This window comes from Parus major, chromosome 5 (genome assembly GCF_001522545.3).
Source record: "Parus major isolate Abel chromosome 5, Parus_major1.1, whole genome shotgun sequence".
Lineage (NCBI taxonomy): Eukaryota > Metazoa > Chordata > Aves > Passeriformes > Paridae > Parus > Parus major.
In genome coordinates, this window is record NC_031774.1 from 26414349 (window position 1) to 26435606 (window position 21258).

Here is a 21258-nt window from a genome sequence, read left to right on the forward strand (position 1 = left end):
TGGTTTGTTTGAGTTTTGTTGATGTATTTTTGCAAGACACCAATTGTCATCAGTTACCCAGGGGTGAGGATTTCTAAAGCTGCTGGAAGAATGGTTCTGTTTGAGTGGCCTTTCTAAGTTCTGCGATGTGCACTGACATTTTCTTGCCAAGTGAAATGTGTGCTTTTGGTAATCTCAAAGGAACGTAAGGTGATGCTTGGTCCTCCAGGGGTTGTGGTCAAGATCTCGTCTTCCAGAACTTGCCAGCAAGAAAGGATTATCACAAGATATTCTAAATTGAAAGGAATTCACAAGGATCATCAAGACTCACTCTTAAGTGAATGGTGTTACCTATATTGTCAATGTTCTATATGCTACCTATTGTATAAGAGAAAACTGCACATTCTGTAAGATTTACTTCTTTAAAGTTTTTTGGATTTAGAAATAGAAGGTAGGGCTGTTAGAAAGGTGATGTATGAATGGAGTAGTTGTGCTACAGTCACCTGCCAGAATAATAAAGGTGCTGTTCAAATTAGTGGACTCTGTGACTAGCTGCTGGTGAAGATAACACAGTCGTAACTTTATTTTTTGTGTGAATCTGGCAGCAGAATATCCAGTGTCCTTTTCACTGAGTCCCTATCATGCCTGCCTTGCTGCTGTGTGCCAGCTGTTCCATTGCAGGCATTTTTAGGCTGCCTTCCTCCTCATCCTGTCTTCTGTTGCCCAGCTCAGTTGCCATCCCAGGAAGCAGCTGTCTTTTACGGAAGTAGGTGGTGTTCTCCATACCAAGATGGCAATGCAAGGCGCAGGATTTCATCAGTCTGCCTGGGCAGCAGCAGCAGCAGCAGCACAGTTTTGTACTTGCCCCAACTGTAGAGTTCATATTGCTTTTATGTCAAACTCACTCATACCAGAGTGAAATTTGTTGCTTGCCACTGTGGGCATCCATCAGCAAGCAATGCAGAATATGGCAGTGGTAGAATCAGAATTATTCAGGGGAAATTCATGTGAGTGATGCCTTGCTTACCTTCTGCCACTTGCTCCTGCTGTGTCTGGTTTTTGAGCAGTGCCCTATGCTGCAGATAAGGAAAGGCTGCCTTATTTCAGGGTTATCGGGTGATATTTCTGTCTTTGCTGAGCTTGAAGCTTCATTGATTGCTCTGATGGACTTGAGAATGAAGACAAATTTTCCTCATTATTTCCTGTTTGACTTTTCTTGTTCTTTTGCCAAGCAGTTTAAAGTTGGGACGATGACAGGTGGTATATGATTCAAGAGGCTTTTGCAGCCGTGTGGTTTTCCAGCATGTGTTACTTATGGGCAGTGGACTTTCTGGGACTCTCTCCTACCAGAGTCTGTATGTTGCAGCAGATCATTGTACATGTTTTACTGTGGTGAACAACACTTGATTTAGAAAAGTGAAAGACATGTGTGGGTTTCACAATTCCAGCCTAGCTGAGGTCATTCAGTCAGACTGGTGTGTTGGTGAGGACTGTTTGGCATCACTGGAGCTGCTGAATTGCCGCTGTTGCCCTGCCTGTAGTTCTGTACTGACTTGTGGGCAGCCTGATCTTCTTGGAAAACATGACCTGCCACACAGCTGTGGAATTCATTTCACCTTCTGAAGGAGATGGAAGTGTGATCCCACATATGGTAGACAGCATCCTGCTTTGCTTAAGATCAAGATGGGGGTGAGGAACGTCATTTCTATACCAGCAACAAAACTAAATACTCTCTAGTTCAGGGTGATGTTAATATTGAACTTTTTTCCTGGGATTGAACAACTGTAACAAGACGGTCAAAAGCTTAATTTGTTTGAATAATGAATATCTTGGTCTTTTTGTCCATGTCTCAGCTGGCTGCTTATTTTAAAGAGACTTAATAGGTGCTCAATTGCAGTACATACAATATGTAATATTTCTGTAGTTCTTATCAGCCCTAGCTGACAAAATGTTTTACTGGTGGCTTGAGATGTTTCTGACTTAATTCAGCATATATTTCTTGTAATTATATCTTCATTTGAAACTTTTGAAATTAAAGCACCTTTGCATGATCTTTTCGTGCTTATAGTACTTAATTGACCATTTATTTACACATTGGAGCTAAAATAAACATAATAGTTTAGAACTGGCTAGGTGGGAGAACTGCTAGTGAGGAACGGTGAGACAGTTTTGTGAATATTTATGGGATTTTGGTGTTCATGGAAGAGGACGATAATCTTAGCTCCTTGTATAGATAAACTGGGACCCTGAAAGGCAGCATTGGCATTTTGAGCTGCATATCTTAACTTTGTCTTTTAATGTATGATTGGTTAACTTCTAAAGCAGTTAGTTTAACTTCATCTCACTAAGTGTTCTCTGTCTTACTGCACCAAGAGGGAACAATTTTTTGTCTGTAGAATCTGGAAATTTTCAGTGGAGGTATTTCATTATTACATGAAGGTTATTTTAAACTGTGTTAGAATGCACATTCTGACCTTTTCTTAATAATCATTTTGAGATGTGAGTACAGCTTGTGAAGAAAGCACACATACAAAGGCACATTCTTGGCTTTTAATGCATGTTTGTTTTTTGTAGCAGAAATTCTGTGCTGATCTTGAAAGAGATAATAAAATCTGTATGCTAACAGAATTAATATGGGGAAGAGAAAGTTAATAGAAAGTTGAATTAAGATCCCAATATTTTACCACGAGGACATCTGAACGCATTATAGTCTAAGATTTGACCTTCTGAATTACCACAGAATTAATTTTGACTAGAAGGTAAAATGCTGATGTGAGTTCTTGCAGTTCATTTAGTAGGTAAAGCAGTTTTACAAGTTTGGAGCAGTCTGTCTCAGGTAGTGACATGAAATTCACATACATACCCCCACCCCTCCCACCCCACTCCAGTGTTATATTAGATGAACTGCTTTAAATATTGTTTAAAGGCTGGAATTAAAATCCTGTTGTGGTCTTGGAAAGACCAAATATTTTGACTAGATTGTTAGAGAAATGAACATATTGCTTCCATTTCTTAATTAAAGCTTTCATTAGAAAAATTTTCATTATCATGAAGGAATTTTATAATTATTAATTTGATTTTGGGTGAAAATGGTAGAAACCATCTCTTTGGATGTATACAGAGTTATTTATTTAATGAAATATGTTTTCATTGTTAAGTATACTTAAAGTGAATTTGTGTAACTGAACTTTCTTTTCACTGTCTTTAATGGGAGTAGAAAAAATCCCCAGAAACATTCTGGAGAGGAGCCCTGGGATTTATTGATTTCTGTGATAATTTATGTGGTAATTCTTGCTGAGCATGTAGTTGTGGATTCGTAATAGATTATTGCTGGTCAAAAATAAGGTTACTAATTTTAATGACCATCATGAAATGTGGTAACTTCTGTGGAAGGAAATGTCTGAGAGATTATTATCATTGTCTTTTTAAACAATGTGCCTGTGAGATTTTGTAGCAATAGCAGTTGAATTCCTATCTACAGCCTCCATAAAGACTAACATTACTATCCTTACAAGCAAAAGGCTTTAAATGCCAAGTGATAGGAAAGAGGGAGTGGGGGAGGGAAGTATGCATCTGTTTGTAAGAGCAGATACGAAAAACTTTACTTGGAGTTCTTCCAAAAAACCTCAAACCTGAAATGCAGACTGATCTATGTATCCTTTTATCACTTAATTCCATAAAGATCACACCTTCCCTCCTCTCCCCTCTTACCCCAAATGAATATGTGCAAACACTGAAAGGAGTAGGGTGAAAGGTTTTGGTGTAGGTCTGAGAGGCTTCAGGTCTGTCACCATGAATAAAGTAAAATCCAGCCTTGACCGGAGTTGTGGCGAATTGGTATAATGGCGTACTAATTCCACACTGTGGGGTTGATCTTTAAGGAAACACTTGAAATTATCTAAAAAAAACATTGTCTTGTGAGGTACAGGGAGAAAATTACCTAAGATCCCAGAAACCTCTTATAGCCCATATTGGACTTCACTTTATCACTTTACCACCTCTGCTTCATTTCGGGCCATAGATTTTTTTTTTTAAATTTTTTATTTTTTTATTTTTAATATCCATGGAGTCATGGTTACAGCTTTGAGAGCAGGATTTTTAAGAAAAGTACTACAGCAGAATCTGAGGAGGGGAAGAAAATGTAAGTCACCAAGTGAACGTATTCTTGCTACTGTCATATGAACATTGTTCTGGTAACTGATTCTAATACACTTGGGTTTGGGGAATGTTTTATCCCTAAAATTACACACATCAGGATTTTATGAAGGTAAATGTTTATAAAAGATATTTCTTTAGTTATGTTGTTATATATAGTTCTCAAAATCACTGAAGTCACGCTTAGATCTTAAAGCTTTGTAGTAAGCATGAGAAACATTAGGCACGAAGTGAGGTTTTACATGCTGTGTCATCATAAGGAATGCTAGTTGTCTATATACAAAATGGTACCAGAAAGCTGGAATTGTGTTGGAATTCTCTGTTTAGACATCTCTCACAGAGAGTATGGTGACAGATTCCTTAAATGTTTTGTGAGTTCTCTGGGTGATGAAACACGTGGCTCATATTAGAGCTTCTAGAGAGGATGCAAAGTATTTTTAAAGGTATTTAACTCGTGAGGGAGTTCAGAAGGCATTGCATTCTGTGTGCTTAAAAGAATTTGTAGCTTGTATCTGACTTTGTTAAGCTAGCTCCTGATTTGATTACATTTGTGTAAAGCAAATGGATTTGGGAAATAATTCTGTTAGTTCCTTGTAGTGTTCTGTAAAGAGTTATGAGAAAAGTGTTATGGAACAAATCAAAACTTGCACTGGACAGATGTACAAATGTATAAATTAATTCCTACTATAATAAATAAGATTAGTGTAAAGAAAAATTTATGTTCTTAGAAGTCAACCACAGTTGCAATGGTGGACACCAGAGTGAGTTCCTAAAAACATTCTGCCTGTCTTTTACGTGAAAGTGTACTTTTTCTGTTGTTAAGCTAAATAAGGGATGATCAAATGATTTTCTGATATTCTGACAGTCAGGAAAGAACTATTGTATCTTTCCTCTGGGCTCATTTTTATTATTAAAACCTGCCACTTTTTCACAAAAAAGCTTTGTACAAGGCTTCACAATTTCACTTTGAGTTCTAAATTAATATTAAAAATGCCTTTTGTGTCACTCACCCTCATCCTTCTTTGCGTTGGCTGCAGTCAAAAGTGTGGTTGATTTAGCGTGAACAAGCCGAAGAAAACGCAGAGATAAGAGGGCCTTAATTATGTTTAGCTATGGAGGATGGGAGCGATTGAAGTGTCTTGAACTGCCATGTAACAGCTGCCAGGCAGTGACTGAGTGGAGTGCTTGGGCCAGTGCAGTAATGGTGTAACAAGGAGTCAGTCATCTGTCATCCTGTGAATGACACACTTCGTGGCACTTTAAGCTAATTTTCATTCCATAATTGAGATTGACCAGTGCACCCGTGGCTTGTTGCCACAGTAATTCACATTTTGTGAACTATCTGGAGTATACAAATCCATCTCATTTAAATGTCTCGAGCTATAGAAACTTCTGAGTGTTTGGGAAAGGGAGATCCTTCCACTGGAGTGAGCCAGCTCCGGGTGGTGCTGCGGCAGGTGGGTGTGAGCAGCTCTGCTGTGCTGCTGTGACAGCTGCAACACGGAGGTGTGGCCAGCTGGGCTGGCCCTGAAGGGACACCAGCTTGGGAGTTGTGTTGCTTCACAACAAAGGCTCCATAGCATAATCATTCTGTCTGATACAGTGCTGATTCCTGGGAAGAATAGAAGATTAAGACATGAAGACTTTCCCAGCTGGTCAAATTGGGTTGGGTGATTTCCTAAATGCATAGCTGCACCTTCTTCGCTATAGGTTCCAATAACTTTTGGAAGTTTTGATTAAAAAATTAATCTGGGTGGTTTGGGGATTTTTATTTTTTTTTAAAGTTCCATTTTATTTTTAGTTTTTAAACTTTCCCAGAGCTAGGAATTGTCCTGCTTGATTTTGTATCATGAAGAGAAATACTCTTATTGAAATCTGCTGGAGAATTCTATCGCTTTTTCACCATTCCTGCAACATAAGAATTGGAAAATCATAGTTCCTTTTTTATTTTCTAACACTGTGATACTGTAATTTTTGTAGCTTTGCCCACTAAAAAATTCGTTTTGTGTGGTGAAGACCTTTGATGTATCTAATCTGTGCTTGAGCTGACGGTGTTAAGTAGTCTGTGCTATCCTTCTTATCCTTGCTTTTTTCCTGCACCTTCCAGTTGCATTTCAGGGAGGGTATATTAACTAAAAGCACTATATGGTACTGCAGCTGAGCACAGTCTGGTCTTACGCTGCAGCATCTTGCTGGCTTGGCTCTGCTCCTTTCATAATAATTCTTACTACTGTTTGCTTATTTGACAATTAAATTTTTAGAGGACTAAACATGAGTTATGACCTTTCCTAGACTGTAGTAATAGCTGAATTCATATTCATTGCTATTTATAATTACGCTGGCTTTTTTTAGCCTTCCTCCATGTGCTTTTCTCTGCTGTTTTTATCACAGAATAATTTCTTGAGATCATCTTGTCTTTCTAAAATCAGTTTAATCTACTCTGGAACATTTTGCATCACCTGTAAACAGTTGCTGAACTATTTTGTTTTGAGAGCATATGAATGAATGAATGAATGAAACATTGCTGGTTGTAGTGGAGAGCCCTGTTTTCCTTCCTGTTTTGTATCTGAGCACACTACTACATGTGGATTTACCTAGTTTCTCTGTACCTGAATCCTACTTGCTGATAGACTCAGCAGCACAGCTATTCATTCCCCCTCAAGGCTTCTTATAGAGCTGATACAAATTTATGGTTTGTTGTTCCAAATATTTCCGGAACGTGGGCCACATGGACTGCTGGGCCGGACCATGCTGTGGGCTGGTGTAGATCAGTGTTGCAGGATCAGTGTCCAAAATGCCATGGCTTTCGCTTTTGTGAAACATGGTATATGAACCAAGGGTAAAGCTTCACTATGAATACAAGTCTATTTTTAGAAATCTTGCTAAAATACATCCTCCTAGTAATCTGGTTTAGAGTGCAGTTGGTTCCTGAAATGTGTGCTCTAGATCTGTAGCTCATTTTGTCTGCCGTCTCTGCTCTCACCTAAGAGCTGGAACCAGAAATATGGTGTGTGCTCGTATGTTTCTGGACTCCCAGAAGTAGGGAGTGATCAGCTCAACAGCACAAAACTATGATTGATTTATATTCCTTCCCTGTCTGATACTAAGCAGCAGGTGTTTGGCCTTGTTTAGTCAACACTGATTATTTGCTTATAAAATACTCATAGGTCCTACAGAAGTAAGTCCAGTGTAAAAATCTAAGATTTGTGATTGATTTACCAGTAAAAGATGCTCATTTTACTTGTAAAAGACTCTTTTTTCAGAATTTTGAAAATGCATTTATTTTCATGGGGTTGGATATACATAACTTCAAGCTGCAGTTTGTGAAATTGAATGATTAAAGAACATGCTTTTTGGCTGTTTCAGCCCTTTTTGTACTTTTTTTTATATCTAATTTAATTTTGAAATTCAACATGTATTTGTAAAGATACCTTTTAAACTGAGATGTTTATGTTTGAAAACTGTTGAGTTGTCTGATATTTAGCTGCCCTAAATGTAAATTATTCACTTGGAAATGGCGTGGGTTTGTTAGTTAAAATTATTTAGATGTGTGCAGGTGAGCTGCAAAGCAGGATTACTTGAACTGCTTTCCACAAGGTGCATAGCTAGTGTTTCTTTACTAAACTTCTGCTTATTTTCTGTTATTACAGATAATACAATTCAACTCACTTTGTATCACATCAAGAGTTTAAGAGACCTGTTTTCCACCAGTGACTGACAATCTGCAGGGTATTTTTAGAGTGAGCCTACAAAACAAGGGGATTACTGCCTTATATCTCTGCACTTAAACCTCTTAGCATATTGTTTAGGACCATAGTCAGAGTTTGCAGTTGCTGTGGTGTCTGATGAATTGGGACATTTGCTTTAGAATAGTTATTGATGGAGAAAATGAGGCTTGCTTTCTTTTATTTGCTGAATTTCACAGGTTTGTGAGAGGCAAATGATTTATCTTACATTTGCTGGAAGGGGCATTGCATATCTTTAAGTATAACTTCTGCCTCACAATGATCAAACTTGTATTTTTGTGACAGTTTAAGAGTCTGAATGTTTATTTTGGTGATACTTCTGTTACATAACATTGTGGAATACAGACTCCTGTGTTTAATTGCTGCAGTCTGGGGGTATTTATGTTTGAAAAGTGTATTTCACAAAATCCTAAGCTTTAGGACAGGGCCTCTGGTAGCTGAATGTTTTAGCAACATAATTGTTAACAGTGTGTTGGAGTACAGTTCATTATTTAATTTCCTGATAATTCATAAGCTGTTTGCAATTTTTCTTTAAGTCTGGCTTTTGCCAGTAAAATGTTGCTGTCATAACACTGTTTTTCCCCTTCTTCCACCCTCATCTGTGGTGCAGATAGAATTGTCCAGTGCTCTGGAAAAGTTGTGGAGTGCTCACATGATACCTTAGTTCAGGTATAAGACAGCAAGAAATCTGATGGATTTGAGGATGTCTTGTACTTCACACCATGTGATAACAATGCATCATGATTTCAAAGAATGCTGTCAGAGACATTATTGCACTGCTCTGATCTCTTTGGTCTTACATAAAGAGTTTAAGGTTGCCATTTCTGCTGCATTTTCAAAGTGTGATCTAAATATTACTTTCACTGCTGAAAGGTGAATTTTCTACAGCTGGTATGCTTGCTTCAGTAGACTTCTAGTTATGTATCCAATAATTTATCTCCAACACGGAAAATCCCCCTAACTGGAATGCTAAATAATAATAATAACAACAACAAAATATGTTTGCTGGCTGAACAACTGAAGAAATGCTTCATCTTTATGCATATTTTGATAGAATGCTTACTTGTAGTTTTGTATTATTAGATGTTAATTGGGTAATGAAAGGGTGAATGGGTTGGAAGGCCATGTGGTGAATAATGTGGTTAGTCAGCCTGTATTGCAAAACAGGGCTGTTAACGTTTTAGTGAGCATGCTCATACGGTTACATGCCTTCATTTGCTTCAGTGTGACAGTGCTGGATTTAATTAGATTTTATGGGATCTAAACTTACAAAAAGGCTCAAAGTTCTGCATTCAGAATCTGACACATGGGGTGACCTTTTCTTCCTTAGAAGATAAGGGAACTCTGTGTGCTTGTGCTGGTGAATAATTGCAGAGAAGCTGTTGCAGGGCAATTGCAGCAAGTTTTGGCTAACCTTTACAGGAGGCTTGGAGAGATAGGACATTACATGTTTTTGTACTGTGTAAGTGGGAGAGGAGGGAAGAGTGTTTGCTTAGCAGCAATGCTTAATAAGGATTTTTCAGAGAAGTAAAACTCCATCCTGGCAGCTTCATAATAGGCAAGTACAGACTATTTACCTTGGCAGCAATCAACTTGCCTTCCTAGCTTGCCTCTTTTTTTATAAATGAAATGGTCTTACATTGTAATCTTAAATTTAGGGACTCAAGTTGTACATTAGAGAGCAAAAGAGATCTAAATGTTTTGAACTTCTATTTGAGCTTGCTTCTATTTGTGTTTGTACTGCAGGTAAGCCTGCCAAACCCAAACCTCATCCCAAGAGAATGACTTGAAACAGGCATGTTTCCTCACTGATGTCCATGTGTCCTGGTTATAGCCAAAATTTACAGTAGTGTTGAAGTGGCAGCCGTGAACTGAATTTTATTGGAAAAAGCAATGTGAAGTATTCTTCTGGAATATGGAAGTGTAGGCTGTTCACATTTCCTGGTGCAGACCATGTGGATTTCACAGTATGATTCAGGTTTTCATAATGCTCAAAAGATAGCTGTTAAGTATTAGTCTGTGGACAGGTATGACCAGGCTGTACTTGCACAAGAGCTTAGAGCCACTGAGCTTTCTAAGGATACAGATCTTCACAGCCATGTGGAAGAATGTCTCTGGAGTGTTTTCCTAGTAAATCGGTTAGATAAACACATTTTTTTCAACGAGATTAAGATTATTTGCATTTCCTTTTAGGTCTGAAATATCAGGTAGTTTTGGCAGGAAGAATGCATCCTGATTCAGAAAAGTTTGTTGACAAGAAATGCAAGCAAAACGTATTAGAGATGGATGAGGCTCTGAGTTTCAGACTCTTTTTGGTTTGGCCCTTCAGCAGTATTAGGTGTATTTCACTGGGGGAGAGCACAAGGGAGCAGATGGTTGTGCAGCTGCTTAGCCCTCACCTGTGTGTGGCCAGCGGGCAATACAGGTATGAATGAAACCATTTTTTTTTTCTTTTAAATTACTTAACGTGATAGCATGAAGTTAATTGAATTTGTTTTATGTGGAGGTTTGTAAATTCTAGAATGATCCCTATAATACATTGTTCTTAAAACTGTAATTCCCTGCAGCTTGAAGTGCATACTTCCAGGAATTTTGTTCATGTGTCAATACTACTCCTGGTTCAGTCTTGTAGGAGGACTTTGTACTACAAATCAGGAGGATGGCACTTGGGGTTGGGTGGGTGTGGGGCAGGAGCGTGTTCCCTCCTGCCCCTGGGTACTCTGCATTTGTTGCAGGCTGCAGAGAGTACTTTGCCCTTGTTTGACCCATGACTTACTTTTTTCTAAATTGGTAAATAGGAAACAGTATTAAATTCTGAAGGAAAATGGATAGCAATCCCAAACCTGCTGAATGGTTTTTAAAAATTGACTGAAGACTTAATACCTGCTTTATCCTTTTTCATTGCAAACATAAAAGATAACAGATAATTGAATGCAGATTAAATAACCTTTGTGAAGGCTAGAGTTCATAAGAAAGATAAGAAATGTTTGTGCTGGTTTCTTTGTCCTGAGTGTTGAAACTCTAAGTGGTTGCTTAGTGTGAAATACATAGTATGCACTAGTTTATAATCTAACCAGTTGAATTTGTGTGTGCAGTTCAGGTACCCAGGTACCGATTTGTCCTTCTGCCCTGCAGATTCTGTAGTTTGGATTGCCCAGTAGCAGCAACTGCTCTGCAAGAAACACCTATCCACAGTGTAAATTAATTGCTTATCTGAAGGTATGGTTGCATGGGTAAACACTTGCAAAGCTGAGCTCCAAATTTGCATCATCAGCAGCTTCTTCCTGATCTAACTTCAGTTAATATGAAAGTTTACCCATCTCTCACTGAAGGGTAAATTGCTGGCTTGTGCTCACTGAAGGGTAAAAGTGAACACAGTTGTACAGCAGAGCAGCTAACAAGACATGAATTAACATGCTGGTTTATCTTGAAGTAATTTGTTCTGCAGCCATAACTTGATGATGCACAAGGCAGTGAAGCCAAGACTGCTTCAATATGCACTTTTATCCATGACAGTGTTGTGTCTGTTGCTTCTGACAACTCTGCCCCTGAGCTGTCAGTGGACTGATAGAGGTGTAAATGGTAGTTTTTCTGTTGGTCAGAAGAGTAATGATGCTCCAGCATTCCTTAAATTGCCTTTGGAGCTCTGTTTCCAAAATATATAAATTTGTATAAAAACAAATGGCAACATAAATTTAAAAACTCTTTTGTCTTTTTGATACCTTTCGTAGGTAGGTGCTTTGGGAGATGGTCCAACATCTAGTCTCATGTTGTAATCTCTTGAATTACAAAAGTGGTGGTGATTTTCATGTTGTGTGAGTGGTTTTGTTTTGTTTTGTTGGGGTTTGTTTTGTGTGGCTTTTTTTTCTCCAGTGGGAATGACCATTCAGATACTCAGCTGTCTGCAGTAAGATAACCTTGAAATGTACCGGGACCCAGTGTATCTCTGTTTCCTTATTTCTTCAGAAGGCTCAGGGCTTTCAGCCTTTGTTGGCAGTTTGTCTCTGATGTAATGTTGTGTTTTGTGATTTAATTAGATTTTGAGTTCCCTATCTTGACTTTTCACTAGGTTTATCTTCAAAGTCCTCTTTCTCTCGGTCCAAGCTGGATTTGTAAAAGTGAAAATGAAATAGAGGTTTTGGTGTTTCGGTTTGTCTCTTGGGTGATTTTAAAATACTTCCAATTACATGACAAAAATAAGTGGATAAATAAAAAAAATCAAAGTCTGATAACTTTCACCTTACATAATCCCAAAACATAGTATCACTTTTTTTACAGTGATGCTGTCAGTTTAGTAGAAAATGCCCTGATAGCTTATTGCAGCCTAGGCTGATGTCTGTTATGTTGGCAAGCACACAGGGCTTGCATGGAAATGTGAAGCGCCCTACAAAGAATTCAAGTAGAAAATGCTCACTCATCTCTCTTTAGAGCTTCTGTGCAGAGATTCTGACTTCCAGACAAGATTAGTAAAAATTTCAGCACTTAATTGGAACAATTCACATGCTTTTTTCCTGAATCTTCAAATATGCAGCCCGTGTGAATTGTTCTATTTAACACTTTCCCATCAGGTGACAGCTCTAGTTATGTTGTCCTGACATGCATGTTACCAGCAAATTTGGTATTTATAGGACATACTGTTTTGCAACCTACCCATAAATCTGATATTTCAGAAAACCCAAGTGTGACCATTGGAGAAAGTTTACTGGTTGCCTGACAAAAAATTAATTTTGTTGTTTGTCAGCATTTCTATCAGATGGAATAAGCTATTTTTAAACTGTTTGTTGCCCACATGACCTCAAAATTAGAACATGTAGGAATATGGGTTTGGTTTTTGGTGAAAAGGAAATACTTTGGGCAAAATGCCACTTCAGTTTCTCATACAAAATGTAGTTGAGGAGCTCTTATTCTTATCCTCCCCTGGGGATTGAGATTCCTGGTCAGAATAAATGACTGATAAGGCGCCAGTCTCATGGGCACCAGTAATGCCTGGGAGGGAGAAGTCCAACAGAATGCTCGCATAAGCAAATGTTATGATAAGGCAATTAGACTGCGGTTTTTCTCAGTGCTACGGTGGTTGTGTGCTGTCCTCAGTCCTTGCTTTGCTCTTTACTCAAGTTTTTGAGATTCAGAGTTACCTTGAGATCTTCAGAACTGACACATGAGCATTAGTGCATCTAATTGTATCTGCTTAAGAGTCTGTTGCCCCTCTTGGCAGAGTGGAGTATCTATGTCCATTTGTCCCTCACTGGAGTGTGAGGTCAGGCAGCTGGGCTGTAAGCCGCATGCTGAGCAGATTTCTGCACTTTTCACTGAAGCAGCTGGAGCAGTGGTTTTGCTCATCATGCTGTGGCACTGCCAGTCTGCAGCAGGGACAAGATTGGGTGTCTGTCCTTATGAACTGAGGTGCCATGTAGAGATTTGCTGCAGTATGTTTCACCTGCCCAAGGTGATTGAATGGCCTCCCTTGAAATTCTGATTCCTTTAGATTGATGTGCAAAGTCTTCCATCTGCAGTTTGTAAAACAAAATATAACTAATATTGCTGTAAAGCCTCTCTAAGCCTTGATGGAGAACAGAGGCTTTGCAGCTCCTCTTAAAACTTGGAGAATTGCCTTTGCACATTCAGAGATTTTAAAATGCCTTTTAGCTTGTAAAATAAGCAATGTTTGTAGAAGAGCGTTGTGGTTTAACCCCAAATGGCAACTAAACCCCATCCAGCCGCTTGCTCAGTCTTCCCGGTGGGATGGGCAAGAGAATCAGAAAAGCAGAAGTGTAAACTTCATGGGTTGAGATAAAGATATTTTAATAGGTAAAACAAAAGCCACACAGGCAAGCAAAGCAAGAAATTAATTAATGCTTCCCATGGGCAGGCAGGTGTTTGGCCATCCCCAGGAGAGCAGGGCTCCATCACACAGTGGTTACTTGGGAGGACAAACACTGTCACTGTGAACATACCTCCTTCCCCTTCCCTCTCTCTTCCCACAGCTTTACATGCTGAGCATGGTGCCATATGCCGTGGGATATGTCTGTGGTCACTTGGGCTCAGCACTCCCAGCTGTGTCCCATCACAAGTTTTTGTGCCCTGCAGCAAACTCAATGGTAGGGTGGGGTGAGAAGCAGAAAAGACCTTGACTTAGTGTAAACACGCCTTAGCAACAACTAAACCAATGTGTTATCGACATTTTTCTCAGCCTAAATCCAAAACACAGCCCTGTACCAGCGATTGGGAAGAAAATTAACTCTGTCCCAGCTGAAAGCAGAACAGAGCTGCTTCAGCTTATTGAGTGGTAAGAAATGAGCACATTTTTTATTTTGCACGTGTTCTAATCTCTAAATCCACTCAAGTAAATTCAAGAAAATATTTTACGTTCCTAGTTATGACAAGCGTTTTGTAGCTATGAAGGAATGAAGTTAACACTTCTTTATAACTGAATAACTGTGATCGAGAATCCTTCAGCAACTTCCCATCCCTGCACTTAGACTGCTTGTTAGACCTCCTGGCTGCTCTAGGTACCTGCTAGGGACAGTTGCCTATAGCATTTGGCGTACATCCCAAGCCTTCACTTAATTTGCATTTGGATTTGGGTTGCTTGCAGTGTCACACCTTGTTGCTTTCAAATGCTCATCAAGCAACTTTGAGTAAAGTGTTTGCTGTAAAAGCGGTGTTTGGTGTGGCTGTTTTCTAGTGTAGAAACACTTCAGGAATTATCTCACATGCTGAAAGAATGTTCCAGAATGCTGCAAGACACAGGAATAATGGAATTCAAATTCCACTGTACTTGTGTGACTGCTGTGCTTATTTGCACCTAAACAATTAACATCACCACACGTAAATTACCCAGTCCCAGTGATATGGTGGTTTCTTTATCCATAAAGTATATTTTTGTATATTTTTGGCTTAATACTTATCTTACAATATTTCTTTTAATAGATGATGGAAAGACAGAAGATTCTAGAGAAATTAGCCAGTATCATGCCACTAAGATACAGTGGGAACTGGCTTGTTTAATGATCTGCTGCTTGAGGAGAAGAAAGTAACAGTTGCTGAAGGAGGTTTTTGGGAGTCAGTAACAAAACACACAGCTTTTTGTTATTTGATATAAAGTGCACCATGAGATACAAAACAATTTAGTATTTGTAATTACTGGTGTGCAGTGATTTTCTATTTATGATTTTATGATTAATGCTTTTAATTTCGGACTTTTGTTCAGCTTTGAAATAGTTGCATGTCAGATACCACAAACATGAATGTGTTGATTTTTCTCACCTGTCATATAGTTTTGACTGGAAGATACTAGTTATTTTCAAGGTTTAAAATGGTGTTCTAACTGGTTTTAAAGCAGTTTTCATTCATAAGACAGCTATTGACACCCATAAATGTCTATATTCTGTAGTTTATTCAATTTAATTGGAAGTAAGCATAAGTAATCCCATTAGATTTTGTTGCCTTGTGCTCTGCAGCATCTTTTTTTTCAATCAAAATGAGATGTCATGGTTGTGAGAAGGCTTCTTTTTCAGGAAAGACTATCAAATCTCAAGAAGCCTTTCAGTATGTCTTCAGTATTTCCTACTTTGTATCCCACATGATTTTGCTTCTTTAGGTGAATATCAAGTCTTTTTATTAGTACAAATTTCTCTCATAGCTTCTCGGCTACTTGTAGTTTGAATCTAGTAAAGGTGAGCATGTCTAAAGCGTAGATTGGATTGTATCTAGAAATTGATACAGAAAGCCATGCTGTATACAAAGTTTTGAATTGTAGGCTTCAGAAGTGCGTTTGCAACACTGTCTTCACCTTTTGAAGAAGTGCATTTCTCATTTAACCATAAGAATTGTACCAGTAGACTAAGCAAGGACTGGACTATTCCCCTCAGTAGAAGTGTGAACAGCACAGGCATCTTTTAGGAGCAATTTTAGAGTTATGAATCCTTGCCTTGCATGAGTGCCTTGGAAGCTTTTGCTATTGATGTCCTGCTTGGTTGCTTTAGGTAGGCGTTTAAATTTGGGGAGGCAGGATTTCATGTGCATCACTCTTCAGAGCTTCTCTGTCAGCTATTTTAGGTAACCGTATGCTCCCAGTAATAGTTATTCCTGGGTCTAATGCTTCAGTTGCTGTGGAAAGATGTTAATCAAATAATATGGATTAGTATTTTTCATTTTGAAGTGAATAGACATCTTCCTCTGAATCTGTGCCCAAAATATTTTCCTCTCACCGTCCTTTCCATTCATCTTTGCAAAAGCTCAGGTTTTTCACAACGTTATTTGTCATGATAGTGGTTGACCCAAAGTGGCTAAATGTGTGTTTGGTGCCTATTGGCAGTATTCTTTTTTTCTTCTTCTAGGACGTGAAAATCTGAGAAATGAACAAATTACGGCAAAGCTTTAGGAGAAAGAAAGATGTCTATGTCCCAGAGGCCAGCAGGCCTCATCAGTGGCAGACTGATGAAGAAGGCGTTCGTACTGGCAAGTGTAGCTTTCCTGTTAAGGTAAGAGTTTCTACATTCTTTTGGATATCCATGAGGTACTCTTGCCATGAATTTGGGGGTTTTTTTTGGCAAGCATAAACCAGAGACATGCTTCATTACACACTGACCTATTTTACAGTCAGATCTCCTTGCAGAGGATGTGGCTTTTTTCTTAAAACCAGGTGGCTCATGTAACAAATGCCTTGGAAAACCAGTCTGAGATATCCTACATTATTATCTAGTTGAAATAAATCATGTAGCTAGGTAGAGGAGTAATAAAATATTTGTTTGGAAGATCAGAAATTATAGTCCTCTTGAATTGCGTGGAAGGGTACTTAGTTCTCTCTGTTAAAAGTGTAGTTGTGGTAACAGTTTGACTTGTAAGGTAAGTGGTGAGCTGTGCTTGGAAAGCAATCCTTCCTCCCTCTTCATAATTGAAAATATTTTCAAGTAACACCTGGGGTTTCAGCCAGTGCATGAGGTTATAAGCACCTGCTAACTTGTGAGAATGCCTCTGTGCTGTGGTCTTGTGTGTGTATATTACAGACTATTAATGCATATGAAACTGCAATTACCTTTTGAAATTCTCGTAACTCATTCCAGATTATCAGAATATTATAAATAGGCATTTTCTGTTTTGTGTCCAATTCTCTTTCCTCTTTATTTAAGAAACAACAATTTAAATACTTTAGAGTAGTATTTAATATTAATACTTAATAAATACCAGAATAAAAATAAATATAAAATATAGGGTAGCTTGTTGCATATGCTTCCCTTTCTTCCTCCAGGTACACTAATTGTAGATCTACAATAGGTTGGAAGCAGATGATGCTTGAGGAAAGCTAATGGGTTAAATTAGCTTTCCTCATCTTTCCTGATTTCCTATTATCTGTGTACAAGTCTATGGTTCTGACGCCTAAGGACCTTTCATTAGTTTTTCTCTTTATTATGCTTAAAGTAATTCTGTCTGATTGTCAAACATGTGATGTTGCTAGTTGGAATTCTTTAAACTGACTTGAATGTTTTTGTGCAGTTGTGGATTGCTGTAGGTATGTGGTAAGTATGAGAACTTTCACACAAGGTTAATGCGCTGCTTTACCCTACTAGAGTTGTTTGTGTGCTTTTGCATATACTCAAGTGTATACAACATTTCTAGTTCATGGCTGCTTGCTTATTTTTGTCTTGAGTTATTTTTCTGCTAAGAGGAAGGAACTGTAATTCTGTACTAAACAGAGATGGTGTTTTGCCAAAGCTTTGAAAGCAATTGCTCAAACTTAGATTAAGGTTTAACATTGTCTAGGAGAGAGCAGAGCTGTAAGTTTGAGGATGGTGATTTTTTTCATAACTTAGGTATTACACGGGTTGAAAAGCAGAGTGCCCAATTTCTAGGCATTTAGTTTTATTCAAACTTTTTCAATCCTTTACTGAACACAGTGTGTGAACCACTTCACACTGTTAAAAGACTGACTTCTTTTAAACTCTCAGTCAGGACTTGCACTTCTAATGACAAGTGCTTCCTGTATTTAAATGAAGCATTCATCTGTTCTGGGCACATGCACCCAAAAGTCAAAAAAGGTTTTGGCCTAGTCTGTGCTGAAAAGGCGTAGAAATGGATGAATCTTTGCATCCTGTCATCATAATGGGACTTATGTGCACTCATTAGTCTGCTTTCAATTAGAATTCACTGAATTGATCTAATTTGCTTTTAAGGTAAATGTAAGGGACATTTCTTGATTCGGTCACTATGGTAGATTATTAACATACAAAGAACTTGCAATTAGGTGAAAACTTATATTCAGAACAATTTGATATTTAGAGGCGTTTTATCTGACTTGATTAGAATTTATTGTCCAAAACAGTGTGCCTAGATATGGACAAAGAGGAAATTTTTTATAAGGCTTGAGATGCAGAGTGGGTGTTAACTGGTGTTTAATAGATAGAGACAGGAAGTATGCCATTGTGAGGGAACAAGATAAACCAGATGTAGAGTCATCGCTTTAGTGGGTGGTACTCTATTTTGCTCACAGAAAGAATAGAACTTGTGCTATTGAAGGAGAGTATCCTGTTAACGCCTGTCTTGGGTATTTTTTGGGAATTCATACGTTCCAGGAAAAGTATGCAGTCTCCTATGTCCTTAAATATCTGATGCAGTGACTTTTCTTCCTGATGCTCCTTAGTGGAGCAGGACAAAGTGAGATATTTTGGGAAGAATGGTTAATGAATAGGAATGCATTCAGATCTGAAAGATGGTGAATATACCAGAATTTTCTTTAAGTTTTGCAGTGGGAATTCCAGAGTGGTCCATTGCCTGTAGTGTTGCTGCTCAACCGCACTTGAATATGTTGGGGGAGTTGGGGGGTGCAGGGTTAGCCTTTTCTTACTTACTTTGATCTGCCTTGCCCGCTCTCTAAAAATCGTCTGTAGTTCTTTGGAGCTCAAAGCATAACTGAGTAGCAAGACCAGAATCTGGCTTTTGCAGGAGTGGTGAAGGCTTCATCTGTACTCAGTGGAGACCTGAAAATTCTTGATAAATGTTGCTGCAGCTGTCCTGTAGCATTTTTTTGTCTGAAAGTAAAATACATGGGACTAATGTGGTAGCAACCAAGTTGTGGGCTTTGTTTCTTTCAGTGCTTGCCATGTTATATAGGTAAGACTAATGTTCTATTTTTTTTATTTTTTTTTTTAGATAGAGGAGATTGCAAACATGTAAGGGAACATTTGCTCTTGGTTTCTCTTGTAAAAAAAAAAGATCTCTTAAAGTGGTTTGGTTTTTAACTTCTTGCCTTTGGGCATTTATATTTTGCCTAGAGCTTGTGTATTTGTAGAGTGCTACCACAGAATTTATCCTTTTTTAGACATTACAGAGCATGTGGAAGCATTTTGCAAGCCGTGTTGCAAATAAGGTTTCATCTTGCCTTCAGGCTTCACTCTGTTAGTGTTGGACAGGGACTCCAGTAGCTGCTCATTCATTGTGCTTGGAGGATGCTGTACTGCAAACAGATTTAATGTTACTGAAAGGTTTTCTGTGTTGGCATATTTCTTGAAGCTCTTCCTGTGCTGTGTCCAAAGTTGATCGTTATTGTTAAAGTCCTTAAGTGTTCTGTTGGATTTTGAGCAAATCTGATACATCTATGGATTGTCTTCCCTTTGGGGGGGAAGATGCTCTGTGAAAGTACAGGCAAATTTCCTGTTATGTTCCTTTATGTTGCTTTAAAATTCAGGGAAGTAGATTCAATCCACAGTTGGTTCTCTCCAGTGCTGTGCTCATAAATTTGGAGCTGGTGATAATCATGAATGACTACTATCCTTTTAATCAATAGCACTGTTTTTTGTTAACACTGTTTTTCTGCTAGTTGGTGAGGCCGTGTTGCATGTAGCCAGGTATTGATCATATTTTCTCACTCACCCTAGTGTGTGTAGATGTAATTACAGATAGTTCTTCTCTGTGTCAGAAATTAGCCACACCTGAGATGGTAACCTGACACTCAGAGATTAGGCCTTGCAATGGCTACCGACTTTCCTGTAGTGCCTGTGTAAACTGCTTTGAATCGGCTAAAGTTAGGTTGAAAGAAGAGGCAAGGAGAGACAGGTCTTGTCTGTCAGCAAAAGTATGAAAAGGATGTTAAGCTTGTGTTTACAATAGTGACTTGCAGACTTTTGCTGTTCCATAGGGAACTTAAATGAAGTTGCTCTCCTAACTTTGGTGGTGTGGAGGCATAATACCTTGCAGCTTCTGTAGGTGTTCAACAAGAGTTGCCCCATTATTAAAAATGGTACTGGTACATCTGTTGCAGTCTGTGCAGAAGTCTGTTTTCAGGAACAAATTATTTTCCACTGTCCTAACAAACTGAAAGGTAAACACTGTGTTACAGTAATGAGTCTTTCCTCTGAGAGAAAAACTGTACCAGATATATGTAGTATATAGGGGTGTTAGATGAAGAGATTATATTTAAAACTATTTAGAAGTCAAATATCCTAATAGACATTACAGCTGTGCTTATCAGTGTTATAATTTATTTATATACAATTTTATACATTAGAACTGCAACAAATGAAGTTCACTGGCATACATATTTTCAAAGTTGCTTTCTTGCTCCAGACACTACCTTACTGAAAACATGCAGCTGTTCTGTGGTATAATGACTAAAATATTTGACACTAGGGTTTCTTTTGTGTGAAGAGCCTTTTTGAGTGTCCCTCTGGGTAAGTGGTTTTCATTCATACAAATGCTCTTTGGAGTAACTGGCTCTAATCAGAAAAATTAGGTCATTTCCTTTTACCTAAGAGAACTAAAGGAACAAAACACTTGCAAATTCTTAGTGGTTCTGACCACAAAGGATGTGTTAAACAGGATATTAACAGCTGGTTACTACCTGGTGTTCTAGAAGCTGCAACAGTTGTATCTTGGATAATTTAATTAGCTTTATTCTGTCGCTTCCATATTCTTGGTGGTCAGTATCTTTTGACCCTAAGGCATCTAAGGCTACTGTTGTATATCATCTGCAAGTTTACTTGCATTTTTTTATTCAACCTGGAAGACTAAAGATGTCTGTGAACAAGCTGGTGTGGAAAAGTAACAAACCCCATTTCTATCTCTGGTATCCAAGGTTTGCTGCTGAGTAGGTGGTATCATTGCAGTTTATTTGTTTTTTTGTGTTAGTGTTGACAAATAGCAATTGTATGGATACAGTTGTGCTTACGTATATAAAAGAATTGACTTTTCAGAACAAGTACTCTTGAACTGTTTCCTATCTAACCCTTGCTTTGATGGGAGATGTTTGGAAGACACTGTTCAAGAAGAGACAGAAGGCAAGGGAACTGGCACAAGCCCTGTTGAGTATCCTCATTGGGACCTGTGAATGCCAGTTCTTATCCCTGGGATCCTCGTGTTTAGGTTGTTGAGCTGTACGTGGCAC

The 21258-nt window shown here is 38.4% G+C and overlaps 1 protein-coding gene across 15 annotated transcripts in view; it reads left to right on the forward strand.

Moving 5' to 3' along the window:
- The window catches only part of NUMB (NUMB endocytic adaptor protein), a 92210-nt gene that overhangs the window by 41139 nt on the left and 29813 nt on the right, over positions 1-21258 (forward strand). For 12 of the 15 annotated variants that reach the window (XM_015629880.1, XM_015629888.1, XM_015629895.1 and 9 more), the window contains exon 2: positions 16220-16363. In XM_015629880.1, the coding sequence (XP_015485366.1) occupies positions 16238-16363 (126 nt within the window). In that variant the 5' untranslated portion in view covers positions 16220-16237. Of the gene's footprint in view, positions 1-10234; positions 10306-16217; positions 16364-21258 lie in introns of those variants that run through there. The other 3 variants (XM_015629891.1, XM_015629894.1, XM_015629882.3) reach the window with 2 other exon arrangements.